Source organism: Pseudonaja textilis, chromosome 3 (assembly GCF_049901715.1).
Source record: "Pseudonaja textilis isolate UNSWEBS1 chromosome 3, rPseTex1.2, whole genome shotgun sequence".
Classification (NCBI taxonomy): domain Eukaryota; kingdom Metazoa; phylum Chordata; class Lepidosauria; order Squamata; family Elapidae; genus Pseudonaja; species Pseudonaja textilis.
Genome location: NC_141992.1, coordinates 171,318,077 through 171,345,633, shown reverse-complemented (window position 1 = coordinate 171,345,633; position 27,557 = coordinate 171,318,077). Strand labels below are relative to the sequence as shown.

At 41.3% G+C, this 27,557-nt stretch overlaps 1 protein-coding gene across 9 annotated transcripts in view; it reads right to left on the bottom strand.

Annotated features, from left to right (window-relative positions):
- RALYL (RALY RNA binding protein like) overlaps window positions 1-27,557 on the bottom strand; it is a 223,883-nt gene that overhangs the window by 117,101 nt on the left and 79,225 nt on the right. For all 9 annotated transcript variants that reach the window (XM_087931464.1, XM_087931469.1, XM_087931467.1 and 6 more), the window contains one exon: window positions 606-884. In XM_087931464.1, the coding sequence (XP_087787590.1) occupies window positions 606-884 (279 nt within the window). The remainder of the gene's footprint in view (window positions 1-605; window positions 885-27,557) is intronic.

The following is a 27,557-nucleotide window of genomic DNA, read 5'->3' as shown; positions in this document are numbered from 1 at the left end:
GCAAAAAAGATTGTAAAATGGGGCAAAACTCACTTAATAAACCTTTCACTTAGCAGAAATTTGGGGGTCAATTGTGATTGTAAGTCGAGGAGTAGCTATGTATCTTAAAGGCCAAAAGAGCTCCATGCTTTCACAATGCCATCATTTAGAATTTCATGAATCAAACACAGAAAACATTCGACTCACACTTTTCTTTTTTTATAGACATAAGGGGTATTGAAGTTTTCATTCTGACTACAGCAGTTATGCTTGCTGTCCAAATCATAAACATTGGTTCATGTTAAGTATGATACATTTAGACAAGGTCATAATTCATGCTGAAGGGCCGACCTTTGGATATATGGGCCTAAGAAATACCCACAGTTGAAAGTGGACATTGTGTTCTTTCATAAGAGTTATATGCACATATCTATGTAGTCCTAAACTTCCTTGATCATGTAAAGAATACTAAGCGCACTGTGACTTTTGCTCACTACTAGAATGCCTACAAAATACAGTTAATTGAATTCATGTGGATTCAGGTTGGATATAAAAGAAACGAATCTAGAAACTAAACAGGTAAAAAAATTAATAAAATGAATATGAGGGACCATGCAGACACTCACCCAATGGTTGTCCTGCAATGATCCTGGCATTTTCCCCTGCCACAGCAGCTCTTGCGTGCCTCTCACTCATGTATTGTACAAATGCATAACCTTTGTGCACTGAACAGCCAACTATTCTTCCATACTTTGCAAAGATTGCTTCTATGTCTCCTTTTTTGACAATGGCCGTATTAAGATTACCAATGAAGACTCTCGAGTTGATGGATTTGGGATCATTCTTATTGGTGACATTACTGGTCTGTGTTTTGCCGGTCATGGTTGGGTCACTTGACTTCAGCCCTTGAAAAAAGATGACAAAGGATTTGATTTAGTTGCATAAAAACATGGATAGATTAATGTAAGAATTATAATCTAATAAGGGGAATAGTAACATTTAAATTAATATAAAGAAAAATTATGATGAAGTTACGATATAATGTTGATCAATATTAAGAAAAATGTAGAATTACTAAATATTCCATTTTAAATATTTTTATTGTTTATGAACTTGAAATGTATAAATCAATCTGCTAAATTCAACACTTCAACAATATTCACTTATTTTAGGTTGAATGTTTAGTCTCTGGCTTATTAAATATTCATCTGCCTTCATCATGTAAAATAATATAAGGTTTAGATACTACAAGTATCACTTAACGATCACAGTTGTGATCAGCAACTCTGTCGCTAAGCAATATGATCATTAACATCACATGATGCAATGAACTTATGACCTCACTTCCACCATGGTTAACCAAATAAGCTATGGTATTAAGTGAGATATCACAGGACCATGATTTGCAATTTTATTGCCTGCTATTCCACTGACTTGCTAATTTTAATCAAATCACAAAGTAGTTTCTTGTTTAGAGTTGAACCTGATTGAAGTGACTTATAGTCCTTGTAAATAAATATATAAAAATGTACATGGTATAGCTACTCTGTGATAGTATGGTTTATCACATACAAAGTGTGTATCATTCATTGTTGATTTATACTGTAATTAATATTAAGGTAATACAATAACTATGATGATTTCATCTTTACCATTTTATTTCTTAGAAAACTAGGCAGAGTGTTTTGCATTTTGTTTTGATAAGTAGAAATGCCAGGCACCAGGAGTAGGAGCTGAATTCAAAGCACTAAAATTAGTTACATGCTACCTATACATAAAAACCTAATCTATTAATGGACAAGGCAAATTGGCACTAGATAAGAGTTGATGGAATTCACATGTGGCTGGAGTTAGGTCCTTGTAGCTGCATAATGATTCCAAACTGATGATGCATTTGACCTTGCCTTTGGGCTTTGCCTAGTCATCTCCTACAGAACAACTTTATCCTAAGATTGTAAAATACATTCTGACAATTAGAAAATACTTCTGAGTACTTATGAATATATCAATATGTGATATTCTATTTTTGTCATATTTATTTATTATTTTAATACTAAGTATAACAGATAACAGATAATCAGAGTTGGAAGGGACCTTGTAGGTCATCTAGTCCAACCCCTTGCCCAAGCTGGAGACTCTACATCATTTCTGACAAATGGCAGTCCAATCTCTTCTTGAAAGTCTCAAGTGATGATTACCTGCCTCTTCAAAACTTGGAAAGTCCTATCAGGCAACATAATCACCAAGCTACAGGATGGACCAGTACAAAAGCATGCTTAGAAGGGCACTGGGAACAACATCAAGTCTCAAATCACTTGTTGCTCATAGATATAAGATTTGCCCCAAAAGTCTAGACAGACCAATATGGGCACAACCTGAATTGATTATAGGAAAGCCATGACTCAATGCCACAAGCTCATGATGTGTGAATGCCTTGCACTATACAAACAGGACATAAGGACCTTCCTCAAGAACTCAATGAGATTGGAAAGCAACACTGAAAATCAACTAAAGTTAACTTGCACAAGTGGCCATCAAATGAGGCATATACCAAAGTGATGCTGATCTTGCTGCTGTTCCGCCTGTTCTGCATAGTCTTGAACCCACTCAGCCAGTTAATCATAAGAACTGGATACAGATATAAGCTAAGAATCGAATAACCATTGATCAGTTTCTTTGCATAGATGACATCAAGCTGTATGTTAAGAATTAAAAAGACAATGACTCACTGATTCACCTGACATGGATCTACAGGGATGTTGTTCAGATTGGGAGAAGTGTGTGAAGATAGTTCAATCTGATGTGGTGGAACTACCAGTGAGTCACATAACAGACATATAGACTGGCTACAAGTATCTTGGTATTCTACAATCACATGAAAATAATATGCAAGGAAGACAGCAATATCCAAGTACCTCCAAAGGATAGGACAGATCCTGAAGAGCTAGCTCAATAAGGAGAGTCACACAATTACCACATATGCACTGCCAGTCATCAGATATCCTGCTGATATAATGAGTTGGACAAAGGAGGGCATGAGGCTGCCAAAGTGAAGAGCCAGAAGTTCCTCACAATTACTGAGATTCCTAAGGTGGGAGAGTGGCCCCAACAGATTCCAGGTGCAACATTAGAGTTCTCTGTCCAGAAATGTGCAATGCTAGGAGCAGCTAAGATCCAATTTCAGTACTTTTCATAATCATTGATTATGGATGGATATCAATGACAAGTCTCTCCAAAACTTTGCCAAAAAACCCTGTAGGGAATTACACCAGGCAAATGCCAGGAGTCAACAATGATGAAAAAACACCAGAAAAAAATGTAATTTCATGTAGATGTGAAAAGACACAAAGAGTGGATGGAAAGTTCAACATCTTGTAAGTTAATGATAAATTATCATGGAGCAGAAATTCACCAGCACCATCTTTTTTATTTTAGAAGAAACAAGAAAGATTATATTTCAGTTTCTCTTAAATACAATTCTAAGAAATTATATTGAACTAACAGGATAACATTTTCTGTTTCAACTTTTCCTGACAGTTTCCATTCCATAACCAAGAGAGAAAACACACTTGTTAACATGGTAAGAAGAGCAATAATCCAAACCTTGAGGAAAATTTAATTTCCAAAATAAATTGTAATATTCTTAGCATACATATATTAGCACAAATTAAAATGTTATAAAAGAAGCATTAAAAAAAGAACTTCTTACTTCTTAAATATTGACTTGATTCAGATTAAGTAGAAAAACCGAATGCTGGAGGACCATGTGAAACTCTTTGTGACCTCCACTGACTTATTTTCATCGAGAATAAACTCTTCAAAATTGGTTCATATTCAGGAGCATTTAAGTAGCCTTAAGAAACGTACAGCACAATTCTACAAACTTCCACTGGCATATAAGTCTTGTTGAATTAAATGGGGCTTATTTGAAGATAGATATGATTTCAGTTTAACATAAATAAGTAAACCATAGACAATTCAAGTTTTTTATGTACTATCTAAAATTGAAGATAATCGATTTAAATCTTCCAGTGTTATGACTCACACACATTAGGGATTTATAGAGTATTTTCTTTGTTTTATGTCAAAACAATGTCACATTTTAAATTCAGTGTCATTTATGAAGACGTCAACAAACATTAATAGGATTCCGTGTTATAAACAAGCATTAGAATAGCAAAGTGGGAACATTATTATTCAGAAAGAGAAAAATTTCTCCAATGGTTATTTTAATATTATTAAAGTAATATTGGTAAAGTAAGAATAATTGATGTTTGCATAATTAAAATTCGATTGACTGCAATTTGTTTGCCTTTGATGTGAAAAACTAATCTCCGTTGTTTAAATTTCCATAAGAATAGAAGTCAAGAATTTCCATAGCAATGAATAATAAAAAAACTTATGTACTACTTTGGAATCTGGAGTTACTTACTGTTTTACTTACAGAATGAGCAATACAAAATGTGTCTGTGATACATATAATCCTTACAGTATTAGATTTGTATATACACAATTGACCTTTATCACAATAATGGTAACTATTTGTAATAGTTGACAGAAATTCAGAAAATTCCCAGGCTACTGGAACAAGTAAAAATAAGATAGATAGATCAGGGGAGCTCTCATAAACACCTTTTCTTCCTTGATCCCAAGCATTTCAAGTATGCAAAGCATATAGTTGATTGTACATATGGACCTAATTTACGTAAGAGTTTAACCATAATATGATTTGTTTATTTTTGGCTCAACGAACTTATGATCCCGCCCATTATGGTGTCTCGAATATGGTATGTTTAAAGAAAAAATTTATTAATAAACATAATCATTGCCTTCCTTTCTAATTTGTAATTTGCCCTGTAGAGATCTGGATAAACAAATGAAAAGAAATAGAAAACCTAGCTTTTTGCTTCTATCTGTTAATTATCTGGAACATGCAGTCCAGATAGGGTGTTGTCATTCTACATGAATAATGAAACTAAATATTTCTCTCCTTTAATTTTTATTGAAAGCCAGATACCCTTATTTGATCTCTGCATCTCAGATAGCAGGTTGATAGAATAATTCAAACAAAGCTGTACCCCATGCCAATTTCAGTATGCTGAGTTCCTGGCAGTAAATTTCAACTGAAAACAAGGTTTTTCCAGTTTCCTTCAACAAGACTTGACAACAAATGGAATAAGGTTACAGAAATCTCAGCAATTAGATTCCTTCCACTACAGAAATGGGTTTGGCTCAACTTGCTAAGACACAGCTTTTTTCAGTTTTTTACTTTTACTTTTATGGACAAAGAAGCAAATTGCTTTCCTGAAAGCTGAGAAATGTGCAAGTAGCCAGGATAAAACTGTCAGGTCTTGAACACACTATTATTTGGCACAAGCCTATCTATTAAAGATCCTATGCTTGCTTTTTATTGTAATTTCTTCCTGGATCATTGACCTTCCTTTGATACAGAATCTGAAATGGCTTGGCTGATATATACATATGAGTAAGTAACTGTGGGAAAGGCTTTGGAAATGTCCTGGCTGATGGCTTCTATGTCTTTCCCTAGCTATTTGTCTAACTATGACTTAAAAATGCCATGGTGTTGTTGAATTATATTCCAAAAATATTAATTATTTAAGAACTTTGGTAGTGCATATGGAAAAGATACTGATAGTTTTTTAGTTATCTGGCTGCACATTTTGGTCCTTGCCAATGACTGATTTATGGTTTCAATGCATAATTTCAATATGCACATTAAGTCACTTAACAATTAACCTTCTGACATAATTTCACCTCAGCTAAAATGAGATCAAGATATGACCTAGTAAAAGTGGCTGAAATAAATAAAGGAAACCATATTCAGCTTTGAAAAAGAAATGTCTATTATTACAGGTGCCTTAGAAAGGTTACATAGGTTTACTGTTGTTTCAAATTGGTTTTCTCTGAGTATGAATATCAAAAGCAAAAATTATCCAGTCAGTTTATTTTACTTGTTCACTATTTATATACCAAAACAGATACTTTCTTCAAAACAACTTTAAAATATGGGAAATACAAAACCAAATATGAATTCAAACACAAGTGTGAAGTTTAAATTTGCTTAGTGCATACATGCACATCAAAGAAACAGCAAGAAATGAAAATTGATACTGAAATGTCCTTGAAATAACAGTCTTCTCAATAAACATCTGTGGCAATTGCTTCTGATCACTCTCTTTCAGAATGCTTTCCAATGAAGCTTTTTTCTATACTCAATTACCCTACTGTATTCAATTTTACAAGATGTTTTCCTTTTTTAGCCTTCAACTATTTTATTTCCACTTTTTCAATCATTATCTCCCCCCCACCCACCGGCATCTGGGGTATGGCATGCATTTCCTAATTGGCGTCCAAAACTAGTATACAGGAGAAAACGGAAAAGCACAAGCTGGTCCAGTGATGGCTAACCTTTTCCACACTACGTGCCAAAAGTGTGTGTGTGCACGCTCACACGTGTGCTCACATGCCTGCATCCATCATGCAATGTGCGCACGACTACCCTGCTTCCCTGCACATGCGCACGTGACTCCACACACACACCATGCATATTTGTCTCTTAGGTACACATCTCCCCCCGCACATGCACGGCAGATACCCGACAATCAGCTGGCTTGCATGTGCAGTGGGACTCTTCCGAGTGACCTCTCACATGCCAGCAGAAGTGGCTCTGCATGCCACTTCTGGCACACATGCCATAGGTTCGTCATCACGGAGCAAATCTGTGTTTCGTTACAAATAATCAGGAAGAAACTGATCACACCAGAGAATGCAAACGACAATGCCAAAATTGAAAAAGGCTCATCTGCTCTGATAAGACCTAGTTGATACCCAAACAGCTTTTGTCTCATTTAAACACTGCCCCACAAAAGGTAAGACTCAAATTAAAAACCTGTGTGGTCCTGCCTGTTGTCAGATCCTGGAACCAGTGTATATGTACCCCATTACAGTCACAGAGGAGACACCAAAAACATGGTTTCAAAGCTCACTTGAAAGAGAAGGAAGCCTAATTTCGGTAGACAGCATCAGGATCATGAACAGTGCCAAAAATGGAGCATATTTAAAAAAAAAAACTGAAGTCTATTAAAGTACAAAAATGTTCAACTGGATTCCCTGATCTACTATGATAGATTTGGGTTTGGGGGAGAATGGAAATTAGTGGAAATTCTGATGCCAAAGATTTCTACGTGTATGCAAATTTGTATACATGTGTGCTTTTCACACAAAATGAAGTGTCCATGTATGTAATGGACTAACATTTTTTTTTACTTGCAAGAGAATTCTTTGTTCCATTAATTTATAGGAAATTAGTTTCAACTTTCATTCAGAATTTAAAGGACAGGAAACAATATTGTCAGTGCATTCAGAACGGATTATCTCAAATGTGTATTAAGTATTAAGTGTATTAAGTGTCAAACTGACAGTTATGTGATTGATTATTTAGTTTCACAGCTAAAATCATGGCTATGCTTCTATGCTCATCCTCTAGGACATAAATTAAAGTATGGTGACCATATTTTCTTAGAAAATAATAAAAGGATGAACCATAAAGGGGCAAATCTGAAGTAGGTTCATAAGGATAGAAAATTTTAATTGTTTATAACTTCTTATAAATTTTTTGAAAAGAGACTGAATATTTTAGGAAACAGTAGAATGTTATTTAAAACAGGTAACTCTCCAGTTGATTTTGCTTATGTTTATTTGTCATGACTAATTGAAAAGGACTGATCACTTAGTTCAAATGAAATATTGCTGAATTTTCTTTTCACTGAGCCATAAATGTCCGTCTCCAGTGACTTTTTAGGAAGCTTTTTTGATTATCACAAATAAGATTCTAATTAAAAATGAATAAAATCATTCCATTATTCATTATTTTAAAATATCTAATGAGGTTATGCTTGCTGATTTTAAAAGAAAGTAGTGTACTTGTCTTTGTTCATGGACTAATGACAAAGAATTAAATCAAGGAAGCATGAATAGTATTTGATTTAATAAGTGCACAGAGGTAGAGAAGAGCCTAGTATTTTGTAAGCTGCAAAACAAGAGCAGCAAGAATAATCATCCAAGAATAATCCTCTAAGTATTAATGGAATGCTTAACAGCATAAAATACTTAATTTCTGAAAGTGGGTGAATTTCAATTTGTTTGAAATGTGTCGACCAAGTGTCAATGCCACACACTTGGTTCCAACACTCTTTTTTTCTAACTTCACAACATCTGGCAAATGTTAGTTATAATCAAGAGTAAGATTCTCTGAAGAACATCTTCAATCAGCACATAATCAATTCAGTGAAAACATAGTCACTTGCAAATAATGCAATTCAAGTGAGTTTCAGGGTAGGAGGAAAGGGGAAGTATCAATGCTGTTAGGTCTGGATGAAGTCAGCATATCAAAAACAGTAACATGCTCCCCTGTTACTTTTTTTAAGTTGGGAGGTCATGCTTTCACTATCTCAAACATAAAGCTAGATGTTGACCTAATTAAAGAATACTGTTTTTTATTGAGCAAAAAGTACTACTAGTAAGTTCAGAGTAGACATGAAGTCTTATTTTTTTATTAGCATATAACATGCTATTTCTGAATTTGACACATACGACCGTGTCTAAAAATTCTTAATGCTATATGATTCTAATCTTTTGAAGTCACCAACATGAAGATAAAGATGGATATTTATATTTTTATTAAGAGGAACTCTAAAATAAGCCATCAACATTAACCATAACACTAATCAGGAAAACAGTGTATAAAGACACTACAATACTGCATATTTCATTGTTCATATTGCCAGCAAGCATGTGGCAAAATCAGAGCCAAAGCAAGCAACAGGACAAGAGATCTCTAATAAATCCATATAAGATGCAAATAAGTATCATTCTAATTATCTATTAACACCATGCTATTGTTGGAATCAGATTGAAGTATGATTATAATATGGGGTTGTCCATTACAGACATATTTATCTTCCAATTTGTACCTACCTCCTTAGTAGCTGATTAGATGCTTAGTAGCCGATTAGGGAGCTGGCAGCTAAAGAACAGTTGCAGGAATCTGGTTTGCCTAGTTTAGTGAAAAGGGAACACATGATAGCAGTGTTCCAATATTTGAGGGGCTGCCACAAAGGTGTGCATTTGTGTGGGGTCATCTATTTTCCAAAGCACCAGAGAAGGCAAGAAAAGATAGATGAAAACTAATCAAGGAAAGCAGCAACTAAGAACTAAGGAGACATTTCCTAACAGTAAGAACAATTTAACCAGTGGAATTTCAGAGGTTACTTCAGAAGTTGTGGTGCTCCATAACTGGAGGCTTTTAAGAAGTAACCAGACAACCAGTCAAGATCCTTTCCAACTCTATTGTTCTGTTAGTTATCATGGCCACAACAGTAGTAAGCAGTGGTACTTCAGGAAGGAAGGTGAACATTTAAGAAGGGAATTTGACAGCCCTGTTCTAGCCTTTCCACTATTGTTATTTTTTCTATGGGAAACCCTATGTTTTTGATTTTACAAGAATGAGCGCATAGCAGTGAATCCATATTATGTCAGTACAGTAATTATAATGTACATCTGTAGCAAGAGGACCATTGGGTTAAATTGTATATATTTTAAAACTTTATAATGTTTTTTATATTAAGCAACTGTACCGGTACATGCAAGTTTTATTGAATTCGTGAACATAATTAAAGTTTCATATTATTCCTGTGAACAGCAACTAAAGACATAATATATCGTTATTCCAAATTTAGCAATGTTAAAATTTAACTTGAAAACCTAACTATATCTTTGTAACATTGACTGGTATGTTGTACTTTATTTAATATATTTTTCTTTCTCTTTACTCTCTAATTACTTTATTGTTCTACATGTGAGTATTTACTGATGAAGATGCAATATACTACAGCAGTTATATGAGCTAACATTCTTGTACTGTTTTATTTTCATTATCTAGAGTTACACTATACATAATTCAACATTACGTTCAGTGCATATCAATATACCATAGTTTACAATTTATTCTAACCCAAAAGAAAAAGAGCACTAATTATATTTCACTGAATTACCTGTTCCATTTTCCCTGGTGTGTGTGTGTCTATGTGTACACATTCACTCACTCACAGACACATATTGCAAGAATAAAGTACGTATTATGAGACCTTCTCAGATTTCAATGGAAAAGGAACAATATTTTACAATTAATTATTGCTTTATGTGTATAATTGGATTTTATAATCTTGTTCTTATAATGCTGATCATTGACTGAAAAGGGGCGTTGGTTCTTACCTGATACGCTTCTTTTCGTAGAGCTGTTGAGAGTGTCCAGGTTGGGAGGAGCTCCAGTCTCGGCTCTCACAGGCTGAGCTTGAGATTGAGGCACGCCTCTCACCATCACGTGGTCCTCCGGGCGCGCCCCAGTTTTGCGAAGACGAGAAGGAAGGTCCTGTTCTCATCTTACTCAGGAAAAAATATTAGTTTGCTCGGTCGAACAGCAGGGTTTCCCACCAGACGGCCTACGGGTGGGGCTGGACACTCTCAACAGCTCTACGAAAAGAGCGTATCAGGTAAGAACCAACGCCCCTTTTCCATAGAGCTGTCTCGGTGTCCAGGTTGGGACATACCAAAGCTTGGCTAGTCCTGCGGGCGGGCTCCCGTCTGGAATGGGACCTCTCCTGGAACCCTGATGACCCGCTGGAGGGCACGCCCAACAGGAGAACCCCTCGGAGGTTGGAATGCCTCAACGAGAGGGCCTGATGAAGGAGGCGGGGCTGTCTAAAGGTAGCCCTGCCGGGGATGCCACGGATGCTTACTGAGGCCGTGGGGCAAGGAGACCAGGTAGAGCGGCCAAAACCTTGTTAGGGACCCGGTGCAGGAGCCGGGCAGAGGCGAGGATGGAAGTTCCCCTGAGAAGACCTAGCCAGAGTGAGGGGAGCGCCCTCAATAACCGGGAGGGTCACCGTTGCGAGGGTGGCGATGGGGACGCCCTAGGGTGTTATGGGATAGACCCTGTTGGGAACCCCCTGAGAGAACTCCAGGTCAGAGTGATGGAGGGAGGCGTGGGAGTTCCCAAACTGTGACCTGTGCTAGTGGGGACCAAGTTTGGTTCCTCCCAGAGCGGGCGGTCGGCCCTGCTCAAGAGCCAACTGACCGAGGACCGCCCCAGAGGGAACTAAGGGTAGTAGTGAGGACCAGGGCAAGGGGTCCGTGTATCTGGATTATGAGGCTGTGGGCGGGGGCCCAGAGAAGGAACCCCAGCTAACATGGGGTGGGGATAAATGTGTTGCCAGCCAGATGCCCTGGGGCAAGGTGAGGAGGACAAGGGTGCTCCAGACTATGAGCCTGCGTCCGGGAGCCGTATGGTCTACCGGGAGTCTTGGTATGGAGAGGTAAGGCAGATATGAGGATTAGGCTTCCCCAACGGTTTGGGCAAGGCTGAAGAGAAAGAGATTTTGCAGGAGTTAAGTGTCAGAGTGGAGCCAGACTAGGCGAGAAGCCTGAAGAGGAGGCTTTCTCGCTCTCCTTCTCCTCGTTTTTATACTTGTTTCTTTCTTTCTTTCTTTCTTTTTGGGGGGGAGGGGCAGCCACCTGGGGCGACTGCATTATCGGGAGCGAGCGGAACGAACCTCTCCCGGATCCCAGGAGGGCTTCCTGGACGAGGTGCCTCCGGACCTGTCTGGTTCCGATCGGTCAGGAGGCCTGTAGGGAGATGATTGGTAGTACCTGGGGAAGGAGGAAGAGCGGGAAGAACCTTGGCGAGAAGAGGGAGAGGAACCTCTGAAATCAGACCTCCTAGCAAGAGAAGGGAGATATTTGCGCTTGTTGCGGGTCTCGGCCAGGAATGGGTCGAGAACTGGTCCAAATAGCTTCCCCCAGAGATGGGGGCTGATGCTAGCTTAGCCTTGTTTTTTACGTCCGCCTGCCAGTGGCGGAGCCAGAGAAGCGACGGGCAGTAACCTGGGACGAGATGGCCCTGGTGGAGAATTTTGCAGCCTGGAAGGTGGCGTCTGCAGAGAACTCGGCTGCGGCCAGGATCTTGGCAATATCCTGGTGCGCTCTGATTAGCTGCGGGGACGTGCTGCTTGAGCTGCTGGAGCCACTTGATGGAGGTTCTGGTGAAAAAGACGCGGCCGTGGAGGCCTGACCGCCCAGGCATCAGAGAGATGAGCGTGGCGCAGGGCCAGTTCAGCTCGTTTGTCCTCGGGCTGGAGAGCTTCGAGGATTCGCTGGGAGTTGAGCGGGAGGCCAGACCTACTACGGGCTCGTCCACAGGGGGATCGAGCAAGGTAGAGAACTGCGGTTCAAGATTGAAAAACCGCTTGTCCTGGGCGTTGGGAGGAGGAGGAGGCCCCGAGGAGGCTAGCTGCCTTGGGACCATGTCAGAGGATATGGGTGGGACAGGAATCACTTCGGTTTCCACCACAGGCTGGGAGAAAATGGAGTCGGGAGGAACCCCGATGCCGCTGGGTTGGGTGGGGGGGAGGTTCAGGCCCGAGGTATTCCTGGCCTTGAACAGGAGGGACCTAAATAGATGTGGTTTAAACAGCCCCAGAAACGCGGGCTGGCCTGGAAGAGGCCCTCGTCCTCCGACATGTCCCCTTCTGGGGGCCTGCTCCCGAGAGGAGTTCACTGTCTACGACAGACCCCATTCGAGATCCTCCTCGTCCCCAAAGAGGGTAGGGTCCCCGAGTTCCTGGGCCTCCATCTCCTCCATCTCCAAGGGCAGGGTCAAGTCCCCGTGGAGAGCTACCTGACCATGCGAAGTTGCTGATCCTCGAGCCTCGGGGGCCTCAGGCCTAGGGGCCAGACCGGTCAGCTGCTGAAACTGTTGTGCTATCCCGTGCCGGATGGCCAGCTCCATCGCTCGTTTGAGATTTTCGGGATTTCCACCGTGGGGGTGGGTGAGGCTCCTCCGGGCGCAGACCTGCAGCAGCGGGGGGGAAGGTGGCCTCAGGGGCCTGTCCAGGCTGCGATGAAGAGGCAGAAGCAGGGAGGAGGGAGGATGGGTGGAGGTAGAGGGAGTGGGATTGGAAGGGTCCAGAGGCACAGAGCTTGACTCCTTAGAGCATCTGTCAATCTCCTTTTCAAGGGCCCTGTGTCGCCTAAGGGCATCCCTTTGAGAGGCTTTGGATGTTTCCTGTGCTTGTTTGCGCAGGTGGTGAGACTCAGCCTTGGCCTTCAGTGAAGTGCCACGAGATGCATTGTCGTCTGCCGTCTGGAGAGGAGAAAGGAGGAAAGTTCTTGATTAACGTGAGGTGATTAACAAGGCTGGACACAGCCTAAGCAGGGCCGGGAAACCCAGTACTCGTTTCGCACCCCCTAGGTCAAGGGCAACAGAGGTGCTTTGCACGTTGTTGAGAAGTAGGGCCTAGCCCAGAAGCCATTTGCCAAAGATGGACGCTAAAAAACCGCCCCTGCCAGGCGGACCGGGGAAGGGGGATGGCGGAGCTGCTACCTCCCTTGCTGGGGAGAGACTGTGTAGCCAGTAGACTCCTATATCTAGAGGAGTACCAAGGCAGGATTGCAAGGTACCAGCAGGGATTTGGACATTCCAGGATCTGCCCAGGAATCAAACACAATGCGGCCTGCAGGTAGGCTCCTCGAGCAGTGGCAGGCGTCCCTGGGGCTACCAACCAAAAATTTTAAAGTAAAGTGCCATCACGGGTCCTCGGACAGTTGCACGTTTGGATGCGGCCTACGTAGAGGCCGGGTATCCTAGCGCACGTTTCGCACCCCTTTTGATCAAAAAAATTTTTGTATTTAAAATAGGAGGCTGTTGCACAGCAGGGCCTAGCCAGAAGCCAATTAGCCAAAAGTTGAACGCCAGGCAGCTACCCCTGCCGGACGGACCGGGAAGGGGATGGCAGGGCTGCTAACTCGCCTGCTGGGGGAAGGGCTACAGAGCCAACTAACCCTGGTTAGCCTGATAGAAACTAAGTGCAAACAGGCAAGGATATAGGCAGTCCGGAGTCTGCCTATAAAACCTTAAGAAAAACCCTGTTATAGGCCTCTGAAAAATGGCGCCCGGCCATGCGGCCACACACAAGATGGCGGCGACTCCTGCCACTCCCAAGATGGCTGACACCACAGGGAGCCCAAAATGGAGGGCGCAATGACGAGGCAATCCCCAGCGGCTATCACCCAGGAGAAGTTAAAAAGGCCGGAGGCCACAAAGAAGTACCTGGGAGAGGCAGGGAAGCATCTCCCTGGGTTAGAGGGCGTTCGTGGGGGAAACGGCCAAAGAACAAAAACAGGCAGGAAAGAAAGCGATGCAGCTTCGCACGGAGCGAAAAGGCAGCAATCGGGGGGGCAGCGCTCGAAGCGCTGGATTCTCCCTTAAAAGGATAGTGAAACAATTCCCCTTAGAAGAAAAAGGCTCCCTAGGGAGCTCAAACCTCAGTTTCCTGCGCTGTCTGAGAGTCCAAGTTGATCAAAAAAAAAAAAAAGAAAACACAAGGTGCTAGAACGACCAGGAGCAAAAGGAAAACCAGCCTGACTGCCACGAGGCTGAGCAAAAAACTGGGGCGCGCCCGGAGGACCACGTGATGGTGAGAGGCGTGCCTCAATCTCAAGCTCAGCCTGTGAGAGCCGAGACTGGAGCTCCTCCCAACCTGGACACTCGAGACAGCTCTATGGAAAACATTCACTCACTCACAGACACATATTGCAAGAATAAAGTACGTATTATGAGACCTTCTCAGATTTCAATGGAAAAGGAACAATATTTTACAATTAATTATTGCTTTATGTGTATAATTGGATTTTATAATCTTGTTCTTATAATGCTGATCATTGACTGAAAAGCTGATCACACATAGCATCTCTCTCTCTTTCTTTTTAGAAAACAGCAGAATGATTAATAAGTTTGCTTGTTATAATTGCTATGAGCAAGAACTCCAACTATCAAGTTAATCATAGCACAAGCGCAACTATAATCCAAATACACACTAAGTTTTGCTTCAACCTAAAAGAGATGAAGTCACTTGAAAGAAAAAACAATTCTACAAGCTAAAATAATTATTTTCAGTTGACTCTCAGAATCTGCCAGAAAAATACAGAGATATGCCTGCAGAAAGCACTCTCTAAAAAACGGAGAAATAGATTATAGCATTCCATGAAGTTATGCAGCATTAGAAAAATAAATAAAAAGCAATTCCAAATGATGATGGACAGATTAATGGACATACAAATGCCATCTGAGGGTAGTAGAATATACCATACTGAATAAAGTGGAAACGACAACAAATATCTCCTGCCCTCAATCACTACACCCAAAATATGGCCATCTCAGCCTAATATTGGACTGTGACTTGAAAACCAATCTGATGAATATATTCCAAATGTAAAAATTCAGAATAGGAAATTATTCAAGGAGAGAATCGATGTAGAACTAAGGAGAAATTTCTTGACAGAACAATTAACCAATAGAACAGCTTGACTCCAGAAGTTTTGGGTGCTCCATTGCTGGAGATTTTTTACGAAAAGACTGGACAACCATTTATCTGAAATGTTATAGGCTTCCTGCTTAAGCAGCGGGTTGGATTAGAAGATCTCCAAGATCTCTTCCAACACTGTTATTCTGAAATAATTGGTAATTATTGGATCTGTGGAATAATACAATTTAAAAATGGATTGTCTTGTTTAAGTGTATTTATTGGATTCATAAAGTACCAGAGAATATTTGACTTTGATAAATAAAAAATAAAAAACAGCAATGCTAATATTGGAAACTATCTGATTTGAGAATATGAGTTTCTACAGCTTCTAAAACCTAAACTGTATTATCTCCCACACAGAATCTTTGCCTAGGTGTATAAGTTAGATTTTGCAAAATTTTGTTCACATTCCAATGCTGTCTAGGCAAACCACACGTTAACTAAACTTCTTTCTACTTTTCTACTTCCACCTTTTGCTTTTGATTAAGCTGTCCCTGAATGTTGTGAATGATACCAATACCAATACCATGCTTTCATACATACAGTTTGTTATTCAAGTATTTTATGATTGCAATCTCATATGCAGATATAAAGTTACCTCTCATTTGGTATAAATCTACTTGTGTTGGAAATTACAATTACCAAGAGGTGATTGTAAAGGAAAAAAAAATACACACAAAGAGCATCATTAAAATGATCTTGCTAGCATTATGAACAGGAATATAACTTTGCAAAGTCTTTTTTCCTGAATTGTAGCCAACAAAGCACATAATTACTAAGCTAAGCTGACAGGTGCTTGGCCATCATTATTCAAAATATGGATGCTTCATTGGTTTAATTAGTGGCAATATGATATATTGTTTTACTTCTGCTTTTTATTAATTTGCTACATTCTATTTTGTCTTTTCACTGAATTCCATGTAATAGACTGCTGTTCCAAAGTCACTATCAGTTATGATATATTATTACTGTCAGAGCAGATGTTTTTCAGATTCAATTCTTTGTATTCCAGTTAAAAGAAAAAGGAAGAAGTAGAAAACTGTTACTAATAGTACTGTATAAGATAGCCCTGGATGGACAAATACAATCATAGGAATAGATTACTCCTACCAGATCTCCCGTGATTTGTTGTGTCATTGTTTAAGAGAAATTTTAATGAACAGGAGCAAAGAAGCAATAGGAATGAGAGCTACTTCCAACATCCTGTTGGTTTGACTATAGCTGATGACCCTCTGGAACTCATTGTACGACTGGTCCATCTGGGTTCCTTAGGCGTAGAATGGCCTATCTGATCAACTTAAGGAAGGGCCGGTCTGCCCAACCTCCAGAGGATCAGGGCAGGACCAGTCTACAAATTTGTGGCTGCATGGTAGCACAGCAGCAGCCACAAATTTGCAAAGTTTCAATCCCATGGGAGTAATGGGTACTGGATTTTGCACATATTCTTGTGGATATGCCTCACCTGTAATGACAGCCATAAGAATTATTTAAGTTAAGATTCATCTTTATTGAATTTTAATGGCACTCAACCCTGGTGTTAAATTTTTAGCTTAATATAACCAACAAATAAAAATTAACAAAAATAAAAATGTAGATGGGAGGTGACTTGCTTAATGTAAAGATTGTCTGAGTTATTTAAGATTTATAATAAATATCCAAACAGATAAACCAGCATTGCTAGTAAATAAAGCGCTACCTGTACACATAGTTTTTATTGAAATGGCATATACAGAATCCACTGAGCCTTTCAACTAATGACATTTTGGTAGAGATATATTTTGCTATACCCTAGGGATTTCACATCCTTCTGTTTAAAAACAAATCATTAAAAAAATAATGAAGCAGAAGTTTCATTAAAGCTTAGTTTTATCTCAGTGAAAATACTTGAATAGAATATCTTAAACACAAGAGAAAAGAATATCATGAATAAATCAATTTAACAGAATGCCAAACATGTGAGATATGGAAATTAATTCAAAAAAGGCCAATTATATAAAAGAAATAAACTAATTCAATCTGCATTGGAAATCACATTTTATTGTCTTTCAAAGCATTTGACTTTTTCTTTTATTTATGTGTTTGTCCAATTTATATAGTTGCCCATCTCACCGAACAAGTGATACTTGGTGGTATACAATAAATCAATATCTAAAAGCATTATTATAATTAAAACATTAAAAACTATGTCACCAGCAAAATTAATCTGCTATCTTAATGCTGTTTATTTTACTAGTAATTGAAAATTATTATCAAAGAACTATTTTATTTAAACAAAAAAGAACTAGAGTCTAGATTTCATAATGCTTAGTGAAGAGCCACTGGGACAATAAATTACAGTATCACATTTAAGGTAATTCATTGTTTGCTTTAAAACTGACTATGGCTCTAACCTACACGTGCTTACATTTGAAATTCATTTTCTTTTTCATGGAGACAACCTCCAACCTGTCGCCTCCCTTGCTACTTTTTCCACACAGTTTGGAAAATTGACCCAAGTTTCCTAATTAAATTTAGGAGATGCGGAACTGGGGTGTATTTGTGAGGGAATTATTCAAATTTATCCTTCCCCTTCTTATTTGCATGTTACATCCATATTCTTCAATTAGATCTTTAGAAATAACCCCATATGTGCTTCTTCTTTTGAAAAAAAAAAACCAAAACAAAAGTAGTGAATTATCTCCCATTCTGGGCAGAGTAGGGCACACTAGCTAGGACTTGAAATACTATGTTTCCCTTTTATAACTTTTCACAGATAAATACACATATTAATGGTTGTCTTTTCATTACATTAAGCCTTTGGTATTACAAAGCTAGGCAAGTCCATGAATCTTTACACCTACTTGGAGGATTATACTTAAAAAGTCTGGAGCAATGCTTGAATCAGATGTTTTCATATTTACAACTATAATTACCAGATCTCTCTCTCTGTTCCAATTTGGGACAAATTGGAACTGTCTACTGCCCAAAAACCTCATGACAAAATACATTTTTTTAGACCTGTAAGATGAATTCTATTCATGGGTACCAGCCTTTTATTTTGGTATTAATGAAACTGCTCACCTAGCCACAAGGGAAGAAAAGTGTCAGCACAAACTAACAGTAGCTAACAATACTTAGCATGACAATCAATCCAAGCAAACGAAGGCTTAATTAAATAAAATTGGGATACATGAAAAGTACAAAAATCTCAGGACTAGATTATGAACCACACCCAAGCAATTCTTATTCCCAAAGAACAATGTTGTCTTTATATCATTCATCTTTAGATGAAGCAATACATTCATATAAGTTTTTCTTTTCCTAACATGAAAAATTATTGATTATGGTAAAGTACTTCGTATTTCTTCGTATTTTTTTATCTGTATGCCCAAAGGCTTCATGCTGATGCACTTAACATACAAAAAGGCTGATTTTATTTGGGAGAGTAGTAACAGAATGGGCATTGGTAGAAGTTACTGTGAACGCCCTTTCTATCTATGCTCCAAGAGAGCCCAGGATGGGCTGACTCCTCCCTATGACATCATTTAGCTGAGTCTGTACTAAGATATAAAAGCCAGCCCCCGGGAGAGACCCCAGCTTTGGCGAAGATACTTGACAGACTGAAAGGTATCTCTGAAAGCCCAAAATAAATACAGAAATATGTCTTACCCTCTCCGGACGAATCAAGGGAGGGGCTGGGCTCTCTCGCAGCATAGATAGAAAGGGCATTCACGGTAACTTCTACCAACGCCCATTCTCCTCCATGCTGCATCAAGAGCCCAGGATGGGACATACTAAAGCTTGCATGTCCATGGGCAGGTCCTCGTCTGGCTCATCACACCGACTGTGGAACCACCACTCGTTGAAGCACCCGTCTGCCGAAGGCTGCAGTCGCTGAGGCAAAAGCATCCAGACGGTAGTGTCTGATGAAAGGAGACAGGGATATCCACATGGCTGCACGACAAATCTCCTCCAAGGATGCTTGGGTCTCCCAGGCAGCAGAAGTGGCCGCGCTTCTGGTAGAGTGCGCCGTCAGACCTCGGGGAACCAGAAGGGCCGCAGCTTTATAGGCCTACTCAATGCAAGACCTGACCCACCGGCTAACAGTAGGAGAAGAGGTCTTGTGCCCCAAGTGAGAAGGGAAAAAGGAAACAAACATGGCTTCCGACTTCCTGAAGGAGGAAGTGCGCTTAATATATATTCTAAGAGCCCTTCTTACGTCTAACATGTGCCACTGCCGCTCTAAGTCATGGACAACACTATCATCGTGAAAGGAACAAAGGTCCTGTCTGATGGAAAGAGCAGCAAGCTCAGAAACCCTCCTGGCAGAAGTGATGGCAACAAGGAACGCTACCTTCAGAGTCAGGAAACGGAGAGCATTGTTCTAAGGGGTTCAAAGGGGGCCTTTGTAAGGGCATTAAGGACCAAATGAAGGTTGCAGGAAGGATACCTATGAACCACCGGAGGGTGCAGGTTGGAAGCCCCTTTCAAAAACCTCCTGACTGAAGTGTGATGGGATAAGGAAGGAAGTGAACCCCATGAAAGGACTGAAGAGAAGGCCGCAACCTGCCTGCATAAGGTGTTGGGGGCCAAGCCTTTCTCCAGCCCATGCTGAAGGAAGTTAAGAACTTCTGCCAACTGGGCTGAAGCAGGAGAAAGACCCTCCCTGAGGCACCATTGGGAAAAAGGCTTCCAGATGGCATTATAGATGCGCCTTGTAGGTTTGCAAGAAGCCAGGATAGTGAGGATGACCCTTTCTGGAAGATCAGCCTCCTCTAGCCACTGCCGCTCAAGTGCCAAATGGTCAGCTTGAACCACTGGGGCTCTGCGTAGAGTAGGGCCCCCTGGTGAAGGGAGATTAGATGGGCAGGGATCCTCCAAGGAGAAGCCACCGATAGGTTGACCAGGTCCGCAAACCAGGGCCTCCTTGGCCAATAGGGTGCCAGGAGGAGCTCCGCACGTTCATCCAATCTCTTCCAAATTACTGCTGGAATGATGGGAAGCGGGGGAAAGGCGTAGAGGAGACCCTTGGGCCTTCTGCACCGAAGAGCATTGGTCCCCTCCGCTCCCTGGCAAGGAAACCTGGTGAACAATCTGGTGACTTGGGCATTTTGAGCAGTGGAGAAAAGATCCACCTCGGGTGTTCTGAATCTGAGGGAAAGATCCCTGAATAGAGGCGGAGGAATGGACCATTCTGCCTGGTTGGCTAGGCTCCTGCTGAGCCAGTCAGCCTGGGAGTTGTCGACCCGGAGATGTGGTCTGCTGAGATCGATAACAGGTGTTTCTCTGCCCATAACACCAACCGTAGAGCCTCTCTCATGAGGGCTTTGGACCTCTTCCCCCCTTGCCGGTTGACATGAGGCTTGCGGCCATGTTGTCCATAAGGACTAGAACATGAGAGCCGGTCACTGATTGCCTGAAATGCTTGAGAGCCAGAAAAATGTCTCTGAGCTCTAGCCAATTTATGGGAAGGGTCTGTTCGGATCTGGACCAAACGCCCTGAGCTATCTGGCCCTGCATATGGGAACCCCAACCCAGGAGGCTGGCATCGGTGGTTATCACTAGCCTGTCTGGGTCCCTGAACAGGAGTCCCCTCCAGATAGATGGGGAATGCCACCAATTGAGTGATCTCCAGATTTGTGGCGGGAGTGAGACCTTGATGGATGAGTGGCTGGTTCCTGCTCGTTGGTAGGGAAGCAGGAACCATTGTAGAGCCCATGGGACAATGCCAATACAGGAAACCATCTCCCCCAGAAGTTTGGACAGCAGTGACAGGAGGACAACTTGATGTTGCTGTATCTGGCTGATGATCTCTGCAAGGCTCTTTCCACGAGCTGGGGACAGGAAAACCTGGCACGACATGGTATCGATGACTGCTCCCAAGTGTTGCAATTTGGTTGTAGGAGAGAGCTGGCTCTTTTTGGTGTTGATGGAAAATCCATGGCTCTGGACACATGACAGGGTAATTTGCAGATCCCGATGGTTCTCAAGGATGGAAGAGGAAAGAATCAAAATGTCGTCCAAGTAGCATTGGATCCTCACTGGAATAGAACGCAGAGATGCCACCAATGCTGCCAGAACCTTTGGGAAGACCCTTGGAGCCGATGAGAGGCCGAAGGGAAGTGCTTGATACTGGTAATGGGTATTCTGATAACAGAAATGGAGAAACCGGCGATGATGAGGCCAAATTGGGAGGTGGAGGTAAGCCTCAGTGAGATCAATGGAAGAGAGGAGGTCGCCCTCCCAAACACTGTCTAAAATAGAATGCAGTCTGCATTTTAAATCGCCTGTATTTTAAAAATTGGTTGAGAAATTTTAGATCAAGTATGGCTCGCCACCCCCCTGAGACTTTGGGAACGATGAAAAGGTGAGACTAAAGTCCATGTCCCCGTTGAGACGCGGGAACAGGTTGAATAGCCCTGATTTCAAGAAGGTGCTGAATGGCCGCTGCAATAATCTTATTAAAGTCTTGGGGAGACCGAAGGTCAGAAGCAGGCAATCTATTCTGGAGTTGGCGCAGCCACCATATGGATGCCCTGGTGAAGAAGGATGCTGCTGTTGAAGCTCGAACAGCCCAAGCAGCAGCCTGGTGATTGCGCTTGAGGATCTGTTCGGAACGTTTATCATCCGGTTTCAGGATATCTTCTGGCTCCGTGGGAGTGCCAGAAGATGAGAACGAGGCCAGAACCGGAATGTCAACAGAAGGCACTGCCAGGGCATTGTCCAGAGCTGCGCTGACATTGTAGAAATGCTTATCTAGAGAAGATGGGCGAGGACCTGCCAAAGGAGAAGCGCACTGTTCCTTGACCATGTCCAGGAACAAAATGGGAGAAGGCAAAACCTCTGCATGCACTGCAGGCTTGGAGAAGAGCAAATCCCCTTGGCTAGAGGGATTTCCTTGTGGCTCGGGAGCCACTTTCTCTGGCAACAGCTTGGTAGTGACCAAGGCCTTGCTGAGTAATGGCCTGAAGAGAGTAGGTTTGAAGACCAATGCAGAGGATGTCTGCTCTGGGCGAGAATCCTCTTCCTCTGAAAGATTTTGGTCAAAAATCTCACCCTCTTCACACTCTGAATGAGAGGAGTAACTGTGTTCAGATGGTGAAGGTCTTCCTCCCTCATCAACCTCCTCCCATTCTGGTAGAGAAGAATGGACCCTGAGGTCCTGAGGCCTGTGTAAATCAGGATGATGAGGCAAGGAACTTATAGACTGAGAAGGGAGAAGGGCGTGAACCCTTTCCAGAGGTTGAAGAATATGCTTGAAGCCTTCAGCCAATCCCTGCCTAATGGCTGATGAGACTACATCTTGGATATCCTTTGGTCTATGCTCAAAGGTAGAGGCAGAAGGCTGAAGGCCCACTGCTGTGGGAGTGAAGGTGGCTTCAGGCCTAGATTGAGGAGAGGTTCGAGGCCTGGAGGGAGGGGGAGGAGCATAGGGCACAGAAGCCTGTTGGAAATAAGGCCCAGATCTGCTTAAATCCTGAGGATCTGACAGTACAGCAAGAGCCTCAGGAGACCAAGATGGAAGATGGAAAGGCTCATAGATAACTTCTCCTCCCCTGGGAGGGCTTGGTTGGTGCCCACGAGTATCACCTGAAACATGCTATAGTTGCACTCCCTTCTGTTGAATAGTTCTGTTGAACTGCCTCTCTAGAGCTGCATGTCTGCGCTTCTCTGCCCTCAATTCAGCTTGAGTTGCCTTCTTAGGGGCTAGAGCCTTAGCTTTGATTTTAGCAGCCACCTCCCTCTGGATTGATTGGGTGCATTGCCTACGTCTTTTTCTCCTATTGGGCTTAAGAGACTGTTCCACTGGGGGGGGGGGGAGCTCTGCCAGAGCCTTATCTTGCTCCATTTGTAAAATAAAGGCTCTTGCGTTGGAAAGAAGCTGTTTAGAAATTTTTCTATAAATGGCCCCCGGGCTTACAAAATGGCCGCTCAACTCGTGGTGGAAGGCTTGAATCCAAGATGGCCACTGACTACAGGAAAACAGGCTCCAAGATTGAAGAATCGTCCTTAGGCTATACAGAGTCAGCAAGGGAAAAACACAGCAACCAGCTACACGATCAGCTGGCTTGAGCTCTTATCAGTTTGCCGATCGTGTTTACGATCCCCTCCAAACTGCAGGCATGGGGGAGGTCTGCAGACACTGCCCAGCTTGCCTGCACAGAGCTCTGTAAAGCTGCTCCCAACTTGTAGGAGAGAGGAGAGAGAGAGAGAGAGCCCTGCTCTCTGGAAGAGCAGCCGCCCAGATCCCTGGGAGCTGCTTGAAGAGAGGAAAAAAGTACTGAAGATCGCTGTGATTGCTATCTAACAGAACACTTTCAGAGACACAGCTACTGACTGAAAAGAGCTGAGTCAAAAGCTGGGGTCTAGTTGGAAGACCTGAGTCAAACATGCACATTGTAATGTGTTTGTAATCAAGACAATTTGTTTCCATACCTATCATACAAATTATGTTTATAATTTACTAAGCTTTCCAATCAAATTTTATAAAAGATGCAGCTGCTTCAAAGGAGTCAATTCATTAAAAGATGCATGCCTTTAATGTGACTCATTAAATCAACCATGTCTTTTTTTAGGTTTATTTGGAAGCCTGCAAGAAAAAAACAAGTGGTGGCTATAGGGTGGCATGTATTTTGTTTGTCTTCTCTTGCATTTTGAAGACTTCTTATAAACCACTGCACAACCCTATTATTCTGGACAGGTGGTTAGTCTTTGGTCAAATATACATTTTTAAAGAAAATAGTAGAGGGTCTCTTTGTATCATTAATGGTAAGATAACAATCTGAAAAAAATGTCTTTACATTCAGTACATTCACTGTTTAAATAGAGGATGGTTCAAGTTATAATTACCACTTAAGGCCCAGGAGAAAAAATCTCTCTATATAAAAAGAAGTGGGCTGTATATGTGCCCACTTCAAAGAATAGCTATGATTTGTCACTTCTTGAGACTTAATACATTTAGCTAACATCTTCCCTCACACAAACTGCATTTTAGTCTTTTCTTCTGGTAACTCCACATTATTTATTTCATCCAATAAGGGGACATTAACAGAATATAACAATGCCATGTTTTTATTTTGCTATTTTGTATTCTCTGTCCCTCTTGCTAACTTTTTGAAAATAAACTACATTTTTCCTTGCATAAAGATTGGATTTCTACACAATTTCACTTTTTTAAGCAGACATGAACATGTTTTCGGTTTGTTCTTCAGTGAAATGATATGGTATTACTTTACTATTTATGGTTTATGAACTATACTTAACATTAATATTGAGAAGTGGTATCTGCATATTTCTTAACAGTATCTGAGTTTTATTTCATTGTGTTGTTTCAAGTGAATTGTCTCTGACCATATGGTATCTCTTATCATCACATATAGCTAGGAATGACTCAAGCTAATATGTGACTTCTTCCACATATTTCAATGGAGTAAGAAAAATGAAAGTCTTTTTGTTGTAAGGAAAAGGGAAAATGCACATCATCTTTTCAAACGAGTTAATTGCAGCCATATCGTGCATCTTGAGAACAGTTGAGAAAAGATATTTTTTCTGGGGAAAAAAAATGAATAGCATTGTCTTATCTGGGCTGTGTCAACAATGTATGATCTGAGGAATTCTAAGAGATAATAATAAACCATCTGTGTTTCGTGGGGGCTAGTTTTTGCTTAAATGATTTTGATTAACAACCAAGTTTGATTGTAGTTCTTTGGAGGGTAATCATTTCACGACTCTACAATTATAACTGTGAATGCTGAGTTAGAGGCAATGGCAAAAGGAAAAAAAGGATTAAAATTAACGTCTATACTCAGAGAAACAGACTATGGATTGATTACGTGCTAAAGGCAACATGAGTGCTATTAATATGATAGATACTATATGCAAGCCATAAAAGAAAAAGAGCTTATCAGGAAATATACATTGCCTTTTGCCTTTTGTCACTCATGCACTACAAATGGGGCAGGCTGCAATGCTACTACAATATCACTACACTGCCACTTATACTGATGCTGGTACAAAAATAGGTCTGTTTAATTTCTGCTCAATTCCCATTGCAGAAAGAAATTATTGTCCTCTCAACCTTACTTTTGCCTATGCCTCCTCTTAGAACATTTTGTTGTACTATATGTTGTCTGTGGTTTAGCAATTAGTGTCAACCAGTATCATTTGAATCTGTGACTAAGATTGAACTATGAATGTGGTGTTTTAATGTGTAATAGTTGAAAAAAAGGTTCCAGGAAAAAAACATCCAGAGTAAATGTGAAAGAAAAAAATGAAGTAGAATATGGACAACTATCACTGATTTAGTTTGTTTCAAGATTGAGAAAAAAGGCAAAGCTGCAATAATAATGACATTTTTAAGATAGCTACATAATGAACAACTCTAGTCTTTTGTGACATTTTAAGATAAAAGCACAGTTCTGACATCATCTTAATTCTGTTTCCACACTTTTCTTTCCTCATTTCCTTGTAAATTAACAGGAAATCTCTAGGGTTGGGCCTGATTTAATCACATTTAAGAGTACGCTCACTAATGTCAATGAGACTTGAATTAGCTGTGACTAATAGGATTCTGTGAAGTTGCATTGCTTTGTTTTCTAAAGTTGAAGTGATAATCATGAGCTGGAATGATTTGCTTCAGAATAGTGCCACAATTTGGGGCTTCCGGCTAAGGTCCTATGGTGGGCTAGAGCCAGGACAGCATTGCAGTGAAATTGGTGGACAGGCACCAGGTTCTGGATGACATTTTCTTTTTTTAAAGAGATGAGAGACTGGGGGATCTCTTGAGTGCTGCTCCGTGTAGGAATTGAGTTTCTTGTGATTGATCATGAGTGGAGTGGCTTGAGAGTGACTATCAATACTCACTAAACTGCTGTGCAGCCTTTATGGACATATGACCAGCAAAAGCATCACTTTCTTAAACACTTATGGATTTCATTAATTAACCTCAGAGACACATTTTGAATGGCCAGGAAGGTAGAAGACTCTGAGTATGTTGCCCTGATTTTTTTATTGAGTTAAGAAGAATGATAAAAGAAGTGTTTGCTATCTTAGAGGATTTTGGTTTAAAAGCAAAACACTTAACAAGATTGTGGTTCAAGAAAGTTTTAAATGTAGAAAAGTAGGCAGTAGAAAACAGAATATTTTTTTTCCTGATGAAAATCTTTTAACAATAGTAAAATTTAATCAGACAAAGAGACCGGACCTTTGTGGGAATACTGATTGTTTATTATTAAGAACAGGAGATAATTGATGAATTTTACAAAAAAAGAAGATAAGGGTAATGTTATGTCCCTGGACCTTGAAGAAGTTCCCACCAAGGTCCGTTCGCGCTGCGGGGGCGGCTGCCCCTCCTCATTGGCTGGGTTTCCCCAGCAGCCTGCTATAAAAGCAGGCTGCTGGGTCCAGCCCTTCAGCTGTTCGCTGCGAGCCAGTCCCAGGCTGAGCAAGCACGTCAGCCCTTGTAAATAAACCTTGTTGCACTAAGCCCTGGTTCAGCCTCTTATTTCCCATACTTAATACTGGCGACGAAGGTGGGATGGCTACCAGAGGCAAGCTGCAACGCTGAATCACTAATATGCTGATCTGCAGCCCAGAGAGAGAGAGCGATCAGCCAAAATAGGGCAGCGCTGACCGCAACCCAGAGAGAGCGATCAGCCCGAAATGAGAACGAACGCTGAATCACTATAACGCTGATCCGCAGCCCAGAGAGAGGCGGTCAGCTAAAATAGGCAACAAGCTGATCGCAGCCCAGAGAGAAAGCGATCAGTAAACAAGCCAGCGAGAGTGAGAGGCGCTGCGAGCCGCAGCCGCTCGTGCCGTTTAGGCGCGAAATTCAAATAGCTGTCAGCTGAAGCACATTCAAATACAACACAGCGTTGTATTACGAAGTCACTAACGCCCACACAGGCGCAATTTCAAAAGACGCTACCAACGACCGTTGCAGTCTAAACACCTTCTGATCCCCAGAGAGAGAGAAGGGAATTGCGAAATTTCACCAGAGCTGAAGTCACTTGCCTAGCACAGGCACTAAACCTCTACTGCTACCCCAGAGAGAGAGAGCACTTGCCTAGCACAGGCACCCAAACCTCTACTGCTACCCAGAGAGAGCATTTTTTCCCCAACAGGTTAACCAGCAGACCTACAACATGAACGCCAATC